This window comes from Syngnathus leptorhynchus, chromosome 16 (assembly GCF_054491065.1).
Source record: "Syngnathus leptorhynchus isolate UIUO chromosome 16, UIUO_Slep, whole genome shotgun sequence".
NCBI classification, from domain to species: Eukaryota; Metazoa; Chordata; class Actinopteri; order Syngnathiformes; family Syngnathidae; genus Syngnathus; species Syngnathus leptorhynchus.
Window position 1 is genome coordinate 206258 of NC_141210.1, and position 12639 is coordinate 218896.

The window sequence follows — 12639 nt, forward strand, 5'->3', positions numbered from 1 at the left end:
TCTTTTCGCCCATTGATGCCGCAATGTTCCACGAGCCGTCCCGCTGTGACTTCGCTCTGGATCAATGTTAGCATCAAACCCAAAAGGTCAAAAAGCCAGAAGGTCTTTTAGCCCTGCTTGCTCACCTTCCGTCTTCCATCCTTCATGCTCTTTATCAGCCTGCCTGTCAGTGTGAGCGCTCGCATGCTGATTTAGCTTATCATCAGCACCTTGTTATTAAAAAAAAGACTCCTGGCCCGCCCTCGTGGCCTTCTTCTCTTTTAGAAGTGACGCCTGCCTGCCTGCCTGCCTGCCTGCCTGCCTGCCTGCCGGCCTGCCTGCCGGCCTGCCTGCCGGCCTGCCTGGCTCATAACATCTCGGGCCGGATTAATGACCTCGTTTGTCTTAATTGGCGTTTTGTTCCGTCTCGGTGAAGTTTCGTTAGCGGCTGCGGGGAAGCGGGACGGCCGCTTTGGTATCATTTGCGCGACGGGCCTCGCTCGCGGATGCCGACGGCCGGCCTTACTGCCGTGTGAGACTTTTATGGCGGGATTTAAAGAAGACAAAGGCGGTTACCTTTTTTTTTTTTCCTAGTCATCCCCAGCTGCTCCCGCCAGTTGCCAGGGAACAGATACAGACGGAACGCTGCCTCTTATCTTGTCACGCGCCTAATTTCCTGCCGACGGCCTCTCCCTTGTGGCTCCCGTTCCCGTGACGATGGAGATGAAAGGCGCCTGGGGGCAGCTTGGAGTGGGGGGGGGCAGTGGGGGATGCCGCCGCTAAGATGGGGATGGAGAGCTTTGTAATGACTGTACAAACAAACGCACCCATATGGACCCCCTGGTTGCCGGGGACGACGCCATCCACCCCCGCCCGCCCGCCCGCCCTCCTCCTCTCCACTGTTGAACAAAGCAACTTCCTTGACATCAAACAGGGTCAATGAGCTCATCCCGATGCTCTTTTCCAGTACAGCGAATGGAGGCAAAATCTTCCCCCAAAAAGCAGCCGATGGAATGTGGCGAAGATCTGCGCTGCGAATGTTTGGAATGCTCAGATTCTTTGGAAGGTTCAACTGGTGATGGTTAGCGTCTTAGCATGTGGCCATTTCAGGCCTTTTCTCTTGACTGATGAAAATGTGAATTTTCAATCTTGCGCTTGTTTGGATGCAGCACCTGTTCTCCATCATTAGCCGGTGAGCACGTAGCCTCCTCCCGCAATCAGCCGCACTCGCTCGTGGCACTCGGGCACGTACGTGTCATTGTCCTGGTGGTGATTACCAAGGGCGCCGGCCGATCTGGCCGCTTAGCATATTTACATGGCAGAAGAAGAGGTGCTTTGAAGTGGCGTAATCGCTCTTGCGTGTGGGGCCTGGACGCTGGCTGGCTGGCTGGCTGGCTGGCTGGCTGGCTGGCTGGCTGGCTGGCTGGCTCTAGCTGTCCACGCCGTCTCTCGCCCGATGAAGATGTGCCACACCGGCAATTCAATTAGTCTAAAGCGGCCGACTGTGATGACATGTCAAAGATCAATGGTCTTTTGCTACAGAGCTTCCTCAGTCTGTGTATTTGTGACTCATGTTTTGCTCTCTTTTCCGCATTTAGCAGCTGGCTGCCGATGCATGCGTTTAGTCAAGTGGGTCCCCATCCATATACAGCCAGCCAGCCATCTTTGTCATTTGAAAACAAGCCAAGCAGATGCTGCCCAATAACGTCCCTACTTTTATGCCAATAACGACGCGCTTGTGCCGGAACTGTTGAATAGTGGCCGGTCTTGGTTTCCCTTCCTGTTTTGAAGGCTCAACAAAGGGCGAGGAAAAAGCGCACTCCAAATTGACGTCATCGCAAGAAAACCAAACGTTAGTTAGCTCCATTCCATTTCCACGTAAATGACCCCGCCGGCACTCACGGTGGCGTCACGGAACATTCCTCGCCACTTTCCCGGAAAGTTCCGTCGACGCGTCGAGCGCCGTCGTGTCCTCCCGATAACGCCGCACGCTAATCATCTGTCAGCGACGAGTTGGCACCTTCACCGACCATGTGTCAAAACATCCCTTGTGACTCACAGCCCATTTGCACGGCCAAATGACGTGAAGATTCCACCGCTTGTTTTGTCCGCCATTGCCTTCATGAAGCCTTCTCTCTGCTGCGAGCTCTTGTTGTTATTTCGAGTAGCCATCAATTAGCGAGTAGCAAGCGCTCGTTACAGCAAGCCCTCGATGGAATCGCTTTGATTAGCGATAGGGTGCTCGATGACACGCACTTGCGCATTGGGGGGAGAGGTGAGGCCCGGAGAAGCGGATCACGACACCGTATGGAATACTAAATATGGTCCCATTTTTATTTGAAAGCCAAGGCCGTATTGACCACTCCAAAAGCTACGTCGGGGCGCTGGAGCCAGCCATGCTAGCGAGCCAGCCATGCTAGCGAGCCAGCCATGCTAGCGAGCCAGCCATGCTAGCGAGCCGTGTAACGCCATCAGGCAGGCAGGCAAAAGATGAGCACGTGGCGCCGCGCCGCCCCAGGCTGCAAACGTGGCTTTTAATACCCCACGCGCCACAGCGCAAATGTCAAAATGCTAATGGCAACATTTATCCCAGGCCGAGAGGCGGGGCCGTGCAAACGGCGCAAGTTGCCGAAGGTCACCGTCGGGCCCGTTCATTCCTCCGTGGTCCCAAACGTCCGGCCCGCTGATTTATTCCAAAGAGAGAGAGAGAGAGACGCGCCTACCTAACGTGGCTGTTGTGGCTTTTGTGCCGTTTGGTCTTGGCGCTTTCCAATTGAGGCTGGCTGGAGTTGAAGAAGAACACAAAAGCCCATTTGGCCAAAGAAAGTTCCAGTGTATCGTGCGCATACGCTGTACGTGCGGATGACTATTCCATCCATCTGCCGAGGCTTTTAATGGCGCAAGCCTGGCCACTTTGTGCAAAGCAAAAGAGCAGAGATGTTTCCGCGGCAGCCCGACGACCAAGGGCGGGTGCCTTGTAATCCCAGGCGTGCCTAGGCCAACCAACGGTTGTAGTCTCGCCTCGTTGCGGGACATCAACATCCCGAGGCCTCAATCTCAACTTTCCTTTACTCCTCGTGGCTTTAAGAACATTTGCGTTTCCTTTCATTCTCGCCGGCACGTTGAAGCTTTCGGTCTGTGTTCCGGTAGGCTGAAAATGGATTTTTGCGCCCGGTGGCCGACGTCTATTTGCCCTTCTCGGGTTGGGTGGGGGCCTCAGCTGCTGTTTACGCACGGCTCCCATTTGAATATTAATCCTCGGAGGAAGGCGACCTTTTCGGCTCGCTCGGCCCGGAGGCCAGCGTGGCGGACAGAGGGAGGGAGGGAGGGAGGGACACGAGGCCAGGACGCTGTCCGGCGTCCGTTGACCTTTCTTCTAGTTTGTGTGGACACATGGAGGAAGGGGGGCGTATCTAATCTGCATCATCCTAGGGTGCGTCCCAATGAAGGCCCTACTTGAGAGATTGACATGAGAACGTGCTATATTGCACTTTGCCTCATTTGAAGCACGTCATTGACAGCCTATCTTAAAATGTTGAAGGCCTTCTTTAAAAGCCACGATCTGAATCTTTCATTTCAAACTCTAAGCCGGTTTTCAAATCGAATTCCTGTCTTTGAAGCCCAAAGTCTGTCTTGAAATGGATTTCTTTCTCCTGGAAATGAACCCGCTCGGTAACTGGAGTCTCAAAAAGGTTGAAGGACAGCAGACAAAGAGGTCTCAGATGTCGTCCTTGTCCAAACAGAGCAATTATACATGAAAGGATTATCGGCTGCCATCTTAAAAGTCTCAATAAATGAGAACCGCACCGGCGAGTGCGAGCGACATCAAAGAAATAAGGTGGCCGTGCCGAGCCCAGCCCAGCCCAGCCCAGCCATTGGCCACGAAGCAATGGAGGGGGAGAAAAAAAGGATTTACCGAGGAGGAGGGAGATAGATGATAAAAAGCAGGGGCAATAGGACAGAGCCCTGGGGCCCACCTGAAGTCACTGATGGCTGGATAAACAGAACCAGACATGTAGCCAACTAACATGTTGGCTTCACCCAAGACTTTTTTGGCACATCATAATAAAAGATAATCATCATCATCAATTATAAAATGAATCAAACCTAAAACGAAAGTAGAACATGATCAAGTTTAGAAAATCAAAAGCAATTTTTTTACAGTGGAAAATCCTCAGTGCACAGAAGGCGTCCCTGGGAGCTCCCGCCTCATTCCGCTGCCATAATGAGGCCTTTCTCGCTCTGTCACGTCCACTAAAAGGACCCGCTGCGCTTTGACAAGCATCGCCACTCGCGTTCTATTACTTTCTTTTCTTTCTTTTTTTTTTTGTTCCTGCGAAGAAGCGCCGTCGTCACACTGTCGTCGTGGCACGCCGAGGGAATTTTTTCCAATTGGCAGCTGCCACTGAAGTGTGAGGGAAGCAAATGGAAAAACAGCAGAGCGAGCGTCTCGTCCCGACGAAAACAACGTGGCCAGATGTCCGATTATATACCGACATAAAAAGACAACTTAGTGTCTCGGCCATCTCGCACTCTCCATCGTAAAGAACAAAATGGCGCGATTAGTTCATCAGAGCTCAATTGCATTTGTAGTCGTAGCTGAGGACCACGGAAGCGAAATGATCAGCCGCGCTTAACGTGAGGCCAATTTGCCGGCGCGCTGCTGCTGCTGCTGCTGCTGCTGCTGCTACTGCTATGGAGGGAGAATTAAGAAAGCGGCTAACCGTCCGTCCGTTCTGTTTGCATTGTTTTTGCTCCCGGCCGCGCTCATTTGTTGCAACTGGGAAGGTAGGAGCCAGCCAGCCTGGCTGGCGTACTTCTCGTCTGGAGCGGCAGAAAGCCATAAGAAAAGCCCAGTGTGGCTAAAATCATCACAGCGTCACCATCACTTCTTCACAGGACGTCAAGTGGAAAGGAATGGTTGCTCTTCAGAGTGGGGGCCGCTCCAATGACAAAAGATGTGTAGCTTTGCTCTCAGTTTGCTTATGTGTGCGGGCCTTTTAGTGAGGTGAGCGTCAACTCAATGGAAAGTACGTCATTCATTAGGCACGCGTGCTGGGGGGGGGAACAGAGTTGTGGCGTGAGCTGCCTCTGCTCTGCTCTGCTCTGCTCTGCATTGACACCTACAAATGAGGCCGCCACTAGAAAGCTCTTTTGAATTACAAACACTTGATTATTTGTGAACAGACATATTTATTTGGACGCACGCACGTATTATTGATGAAGCACAATGACGGATGGAGGTGAGGGAGGGACATGGGAGGCCTTTCAACGCAATTTTAGAATCAATTGTTGCCAGTACAATAGTGCTGCCTTCAATTTGGCAAAGACGTGGTATGTTCAATCAAAACCTGATTGTGCCTGACAAAAGGATGCCAACATAGACGGGCTAGCTAGTATCAATGTTACAGAAGAGGAATGGGCTACTCGGGCAACAAGGGAGCGTTTTTTTTGTTTGTTTTTTCTGTCGACGGGGGAGCATAAGCAGAAAGCTTATTCAAGCTTTTCAAATGGACAAAAGCAGCATCGCAAACGTGCTGTCACTTGTGTATTATTGTCGTAAGTATCATTCTGATCAACATTACCGTGGCGACGGTCGTTTCTCAAGGCTGTCATTGTTTCTGGAGGTATTGCCGCAAATGCTCAGTCATCCTCTCGTAGCTCGTTCACACCCCTTTCACTCTTCTTTCTTTCTTTCTTTTGATTGGAAGTCAGTTGTATTTAAAACATAATAAGAATTATTTTGACTTGGATAAGAAAATAACAGCTGATGTTTGTTGACTGGCTCTGCCTGGCGTCTGCCATCTTGAACAAGAACATTTTATTTTCATATGTAATGTGGCAGGCAGGCAGGCAGGCCGGCAGGCAGGCAGGCAGGCAGGCAGGCAGGCAGGCAGGCAGGCAAGCAGGCAGGCGTTGGCGTGAATGAACATTTGATACCTGAAAGGCCCCGGCTGCCGCAGATGTTCTCCACGCCTCGCCTTTGATGGCTCGGAACGGTCACGTTGGGCGAATCCCATTTGCGGGTTGCCGCGGTGTGAATAATTCACGCCCGCCGGAGGTGTCGGCACGATGAAGGGGGGTCTCCGTGTATCGAAACTTCCATCGGTAGCTACCTCTAGTAGATGCTCAGATCACTGGCAAGGTACGGATGTGCCGTCGCAGTTGCGCAAAACAAAGGCTTGCCAATCCAATGTGAGTCCATTTTCGACTTTGTGCCGTTGCCGCGGCGATGCTCCCATTCCATTGACGGCAGACCCCTGTTTGTTTTCCTTTTTCCTTTCATCGAGGCCCACTTCCCTTTTAGCCACCCAGAGGCGGCCCAATTAGCCGAGCGAGCGAGTCAGTCAGTGAGTCAAAACAAATAGTATACGTCAAACAAGCAGTCATTTGTGTCCACTGGATGAAGTATAGCGGATGAGTTTAGAAAAGCACAGCGTCGAGTCCTTTCTCTTCTTAGTCACTTGAACAGCTGTTTGCCAATTGTTTTCGAATGGGCCAGCGAGGGAGCGACGCAAGCTTGCCTTCCTTCCTTCCTTCCTTCCTTCCTTCCTCCAAGTGGGCCGGCCGTTAAAGGCAAACGCTCCCAGAGCATTGACCGTGCGTACGTACGTTTGGTTGTTGGATGTTGAGGTCATCCTCATTGAGAGTGTCCCCTGGGGACAAATGAAGTACACTCTCATTGCATTACGTTCTTCTATGACATGATGTGTATATTTGTTGTATTACATGATGTCGTTATTCCATTTGAACTAACCGCAACCGTGTTTGGGTTCAGGAAGGCTTGGGAAACGTTGGCTTGATGACTGACAAAATAGAGGCAAGAAGGGTGATTGGGATTTATTCATGAATAAAAACAAGCTTTACTAACAAGTGTACATGCAGCACGTTGGGTGGCTCCATTCAGGCGGAGGCTCCTATGGCACTGAGCGAGCGAGCGCTGCCAGCCGATGGCCGGCTGGCTGGCTGGCTGGCTGGCTGGCTGGCTGGCTGGCTGGCTGGCTGGCTGGCTGGGTGGGTGGCTGGCTGGGTGGCTGGCTGGGTGGCTGGCTGGCTGGCTGGGTGCGCTTTCCGTCAGAGTGGCTCAGGGTTCATTTTTTTCCTTCCGAAATTGCCCATTCAGCGGTTCATCTTGCGCAGCTTGGCAGGTAGGTTGTCTCGGGCCCTCCCGCCGGCCGACAAAAGGGGGCTGAGCGCCGGCGGCGGGCACAAGGTGCTCATCGTCGGGCCGTGCCGGCGCAGGTCCTCGGCGGACTGGGACACGGCTTCCGATCCCGCCTCCAGCGAGTGCTCGGGCCCGGGAGAGGATTCGAGGCGCCGGAGCTTGAGCGGCAGGTCCCCGGTGCTGCAGGCCTTCTCGGAGCGCTGCGAGCTCAACATCAGCACCTTCCTCTGGAGGTCCTCCTTCCCGGACGAGCTGATCCGCTGCAACTTGCTGGGCAGCCGAGCCGCCGCCACGGCCGCCAAGCTGATGCAGTCCACGGAGAAAACGCGGTCGCGTCGGGGCCCTCGGCTCTCGGTGGGCGACGGCGGGGATTTCTTCTCCTCGTGCTCTTTGACGCTATACGGCGGGGTGGGGACCTCGAAGGTGCTGTGGAACTGCGAGTAGTCCACCCGGAAGAAGCCCTCCTCCAGGGACATGACGGGCAGGAAGCGATGTCCCCACAGGACCTCGTCCTCTGTGTATGAGGTGCGCGCCTGGCACGTCATGCCTGCAACCAAAAGGTGAAGAGAGTCGAGTGTTATTGCAAAAGTGTTCGAGGCTGAGGATAAAACCTTCCACTTGAGGGATAGCGAGCGATAAACTTGCGCTGGCACGCTGCTTTAATGGCACTATCATCCCAAAACAGACCCCGTGGCCTTGGCGTCCGCCCGCCCGCCCGCCCGCCTGCCCGCCAGCCTCTACACGTCCAACCCCCCCCTGCCGGCCTTTTGAAATGCGCTAAGCCTATTGAGCTGGCCAGCCGCTGTGTCCTCTAGCAGCGGGTTATAAGTGAGTGTTATCTGGGGAAGAGAAAAGAAAAGAAGGATTTATTTGGAGCACACCGCGGGGAAAAGAGGCTTGCGGTCGGTCGCTAAATACGCCTTGCCCGCTGACAGCATTCAGGGAAGAAAAAAGTGGCAACCATTTTTGGCTGCTGCTGTTTTGGTTAGCAAAAGTGCTCAATATTTGACTTTGAATATATCCAATGGAGCGTATTTGGAGCTTTGAGTATGATCTTTGTGTATACTTTGTATTACGATTCCATCTTGATTTGATCTCCCCCAAAAGTCAGATGCGGTCATTGGGCTTTCCGCTCGACGGCTTCAGAAGCGCGCCGCATTTGTCACGGCACGGCACAGGAATACAAAAAAGGCCATCTGTTTGCGTGAGATTTCAAAGTGGCTCTATCTGCGCTGACCGACTAATACGGGTCACGGTGGGGGCCTCACCGGTGGTCTCCACGATGCCCTCCAGGATGACCACGATTTCAAACTGCTCGCTGGTGAGCGAGCGCTGGGACAGGTCGAAGAAGGGGCTCTTGGGGTTGATCTCGTGGCAGATGGTCAGCGGCGAGACCAGGAAGAGTTGGTCGGCCCCTGTGCCGAAGCCCACGTCCAGCTCGCACTGGTCCAGGGGCAGGAACTCGCCCTCGGGGGTCTGGCGAGACTGAATGACGGGACCAACCCAAACATAACAAGTCAAAATGCTTCTTTGCATATTCAGAAAATTGCACGTTGTTTTTTTTTCTTCTTCTCCAGATGAACCATAACGGCCACGGCTAGAAATAGACAAGACTCGGACTAATCCACGGTGGAAAAAGCGCCACTCACTCACTCACTCACTCACTCACTCACTCACTCACTCACTCACTCACTCACTCACTCACTCGCTCGCTCCTTGACGCATACTAAATGTGAAACATTTAATGCCATAATCCCATTATTGATGCTAACACCTTTGTGCATCATAGATGATGTCTGCTCAATGCACCTGTCCTGTTAGGGAAGCATGCAGGTCTTTTTGTTTTGCAGGTTTGCACGTCATCCCGCCCTCGTTGGCCCCCCCCCGCAATTGAATAAGAATGAGGCTGGGTCACTTGTGAGCAACTTAGCGGCGAGTCCGTGGAGGCGCCTTAGCTCCTTTTTTCCCTCCTTTCCGTCTCTGTCACATTGACAAAATGGATTAACGGAGTGAATGTCTGTCCACAGGCCCCTCCTTCCAAATGTGCCCATTTTATTCCCGGCGTTTCTTCTGGCCTGTTTCATAATTGCAGTTCCTCAAAGCTCTCAGGAGCTCAAAGCAATGTGAGAAATGTAAACATTTGCAGCATTTTCCACAGGCCTTTCACTGAGAGTGACGGTCTCATCTTCCACCTCCTCCTTTTGGTCTCGTCTTCCACCTCTTTTTCATCATTCCTGTTGACAGCTGTCAGCCGCCAATTATCCACCACGCCAACAACTTTGTGTCCAAACAGCTGCTATTGTTTCACGCTTTCACAGATGGCGGAGGACTACGGAAGGCGCCACCGAACGGCCCTTTCTTTGCCGTTCAAAATAGGACGTGCGAATGGTCTCCAACGTCAAAAGAGTGGCCCGCCCGTGAGCCCACTTGCCCAATGGGAAAAGGCCGGCTCCCTTGCCAAATTGAAAGCAATATGACGACAAGTGGAAATAATCCCCAAAGGCAAGACACTTGATGTCATTGGCAAAGCTTTTTCCCCACCTGAAATCTCTTCTGGTCCTTGATGCTTTATGTCCAACTCCTCCTCATTCACTCACGCATCATTAAGCCTCCAGTGTGGAGAAAAGAGTAGCAGCTCTCAGCTAATGCTGTTTGTCTTTTTTTTTTTACCGCCCCTTCTTGCACGCCGAATGTGGAAAGAAAGTCAATTATGCTAATTAAAAGAGCAGCCGCTCGGTCAATCCTTTTTGCTCTCTTGTTCCGCTGCAGGTTTTAGGTCGTTCCCCCAACAAAACACGCAGTAGATACAAAAAAAAAAAAAAAAACACCACGATTTACAACATCAAATGGTCGTCTTCCAGAAAGGATCAAAAATTCCAGTGGTAAAATCGGATTATCGCCGCTTTTAGCAGAGGTGGCCGTCGTCCCAGATGTTGAAAGCAAAACCTTTCGCAAGGTGCCATCAATACAATTTGATGTTTTGCACTGGCTCCCGGGAGAGCTTTATTTGACTCACTCCGCTACTCCCGCCCGTCCGTCCGTCCGTCCGTCCGTCTGACTCTTGGAAGGCCAAGTGTGCTCCTGCTTTCACGCCTCTTATCTCACACCTGCCTGCTGGCCGTCCGATAGCAGATAAGGCCATGCAGCCAGCGTGCGAGCTGTTTGCTTCCACCTAAAAAACTGAGCAATCACACCTGCTTGCCGGCCGGTATGTTATTGTCAAATAAACCAACTAACCAACCAACCAACCAACTAACCAACAAACGGACGTAGCATTCGTGCAGAATTTGGAGAGAACTCGTTTTTGAAGTGGAACTTGGAATGGGAGTTACGCTGTCGACCTCCTCACTCACTCACTCACTCACTCACTCACTCACTCACTCACTCACTCACTCACTCACTCACTCACTCACTCACTCACTCACTGAGTCACTGAGTCACTCACCTTGATGAGCTTGCATCGGATCTGCGCCGACACCATGTGGCTGTTGCGCAGGTTGCCCACGCGGAACATGAGGCACAGCCGGCCGTCCCGCTGCGAGACCACGGCGTCCTGGCTGAACATGAGCGTCTCGGCGCGCTTCTTGGGCTGCGACATCTTGATGAACATGCAGCCGATGAGGAAGGCGTCCACGATGGAGCCCAGCAGCGACTGGAAGAGGAAGAGGATGATGCCCTCGGGACACTTCTCGGTGATGTAGCGGTAGCCGTAGCCGATGGTGGCCTCCGTCTCGATGAAGAAGAGGAAGGCGGACGGGAAGTTGTACACGTTGGCCACGCACGGCGTGTAGGACGCGTCGCGGCCAGCGTGCTGCTGCTGCTGCGGCTGCGGCTGATGCTGCTGCTGCTGCTGCTGCTGCTGCTGCGGCTGCTGCTCCTGCAGGTCGCCGCGGATGAAGGCGATCACCCACCACATGGACGCCATCACCAGCCAGGCCACCGTGTAGGTGAGGATGAAGATGAGAAGGTTCCAGCGCCACTTGAGGTCCACCAAGGTGGTGAACAGGTCCGACAGGTAACGGCTGGTCTCTCCGCCTAGGTTGCCGTGCTGCACGTTGCAGCGGCCGTTCTTCTCCACGAAGCGCTGCCTCTTCTTCTTGGCCGCCGGGACCGAGAACCCGCCGCCCGCTCCGCCCCCTGCCCGGTTGGTGCTGACCACCTGGTAGTCCTCGCCGAATTTCCTGCGAAGCGCCGCCATCTCAGCGCGATAGATACAACGCTCTGTAAGCGACTACTCCATCGTTTTCTCCGGTTACCTGCGGCGCGTAAAAGGCGCCGTGGTCATACTTTACGCACGGGGAGAGAGACTTCACTTAGTGCTTGGACTTAGTCCACCGGTCGAAGCTTGGCTTTCCGTCTGAGGAAGAGGAAGAGGAGGGTGGATGAGGATGGATGAGGAGGTGTGCCTGCCTGCCTGCCTCCCTGCCTGCGTGCGTGCGTGCGTGCAAGAGGGCGAGAGAGAGGGGTGCAGGAGAGTTACGCGTGACCACGCGTCTCAGCAATAGTCCCTCCTATTGCGTTTTGCTTCATTTGCCTGATTTGATCATGATGCGAGTTGGAACCACTAATTCCCGTTTTGGTACATTTTCCAATTGGTTGACAGTATACGTATATTGTTAGGCTAGCACTCACGCGTCTTAGAAAGCTAGTGGTCGATTGCGCCATCTAGAGGCGAATTGACCAAAGTGCAGCTGCATTCCTCAGCGATGGGTACCTTTTTCCCCTCACAGTGATCAACCTTCTATTTGCTAGTGTAAGAAAGCTCGTGAATAATGTGAGCCCTATTTTTTGTTTTGTTTTACCAACTAAATAACTACAAAACACTGCACAACAGAACAAAAATAGAATGCAAAGAAATACTGATGTAGTTCCTGTGCCTCGGGACAAGTTAAATGTCATGACAACAGCTGTCTACTCTTTTCCTGGCTTCGTCCAAACTTTCTGGCCCAACAAGAGAGAAGAGTGATCTTTGAGGGAGGATTAGAGCGCCCGCTCGCCCGCCCGCCGGCTCGCCCGCCCGCCCGCCGGCTCGCCCGCCCGCTAACGCCATCTGTTACTTTTCTTTATTTTGGGAACATCCGCATGCTTTGTTAGTTCGATTCATGGCGAGCAGGAGGAAGAAACAAAGAGGTTCTGTATTATTTATCAGTGATGTACAAGCGTCTTCGTCATACGATACGCGCGCGCATTAGGGCAACCGCGACGTTCCAGCCTTTGTTTGCTTCACCTTGGAGAAGGTGGCCGGCCACTTGTTTGTCTCCAAAGCACGCAGCAGACTCTTCTCGTCTCGTTCTTGCCCTTTGTCAGTGCGAGACAATGTGCAAATCATCTGTGTTGACTTTTTCCAATGCCTTCTGACACGCAAGGCAACACAATTCTTGGTCGTATTGTGATTGTGGGACTTTTTTTTCTGTGACTGTGGGTTGTTCTATTGCCGTAGGCTTGCTTATCTTCAAGCCCACTGAGGAGGGTTCAGGATTTGTTCTTCTACTTTG

The 12639-nt window shown here is 52.8% G+C and overlaps 1 protein-coding gene across 1 annotated transcript; it reads right to left on the reverse strand.

Moving 5' to 3' along the window:
* Positions 1-7098: 7098 nt before the first annotated feature.
* LOC147043709 (G protein-activated inward rectifier potassium channel 1-like) lies at positions 7099-11342 on the reverse strand. Its single transcript, XM_085933614.1, has 4 exons — positions 11017-11342; positions 10590-10950; positions 8413-8629; positions 7099-7691 (listed from the first exon to the last, which is right to left on the reverse strand). The coding sequence occupies exons 1-4, from the start codon at positions 11340-11342 to the stop codon at positions 7099-7101; spliced, it is 1497 nt and encodes a 498-aa protein (XP_085789740.1).
* Positions 11343-12639: the final 1297 nt, after the last annotated feature.

What these genes read in the sequence shown, in the direction of transcription:
- LOC147043709 (XM_085933614.1), bottom strand. Translation starts at nt 11,342, where the DNA reads ATGGCGGCGCTTCGCAGGAAATTCGGCGAGGACTACCAGGTGGTCAGC. An exon ending in TCCGATGCAAGCTCATCAAG is followed by an intron (nt 8,630 to 10,589) that starts GTGAGTGACTCA and finishes CCCGTCATTCAG; the next exon opens with TCTCGCCAGACCCCCGAGGG. An exon ending in GGGCATCGTGGAGACCACCG is followed by an intron (nt 7,692 to 8,412) that starts GTGAGGCCCCCA and finishes TTTTGGTTGCAG; the next exon opens with GCATGACGTGCCAGGCGCGC.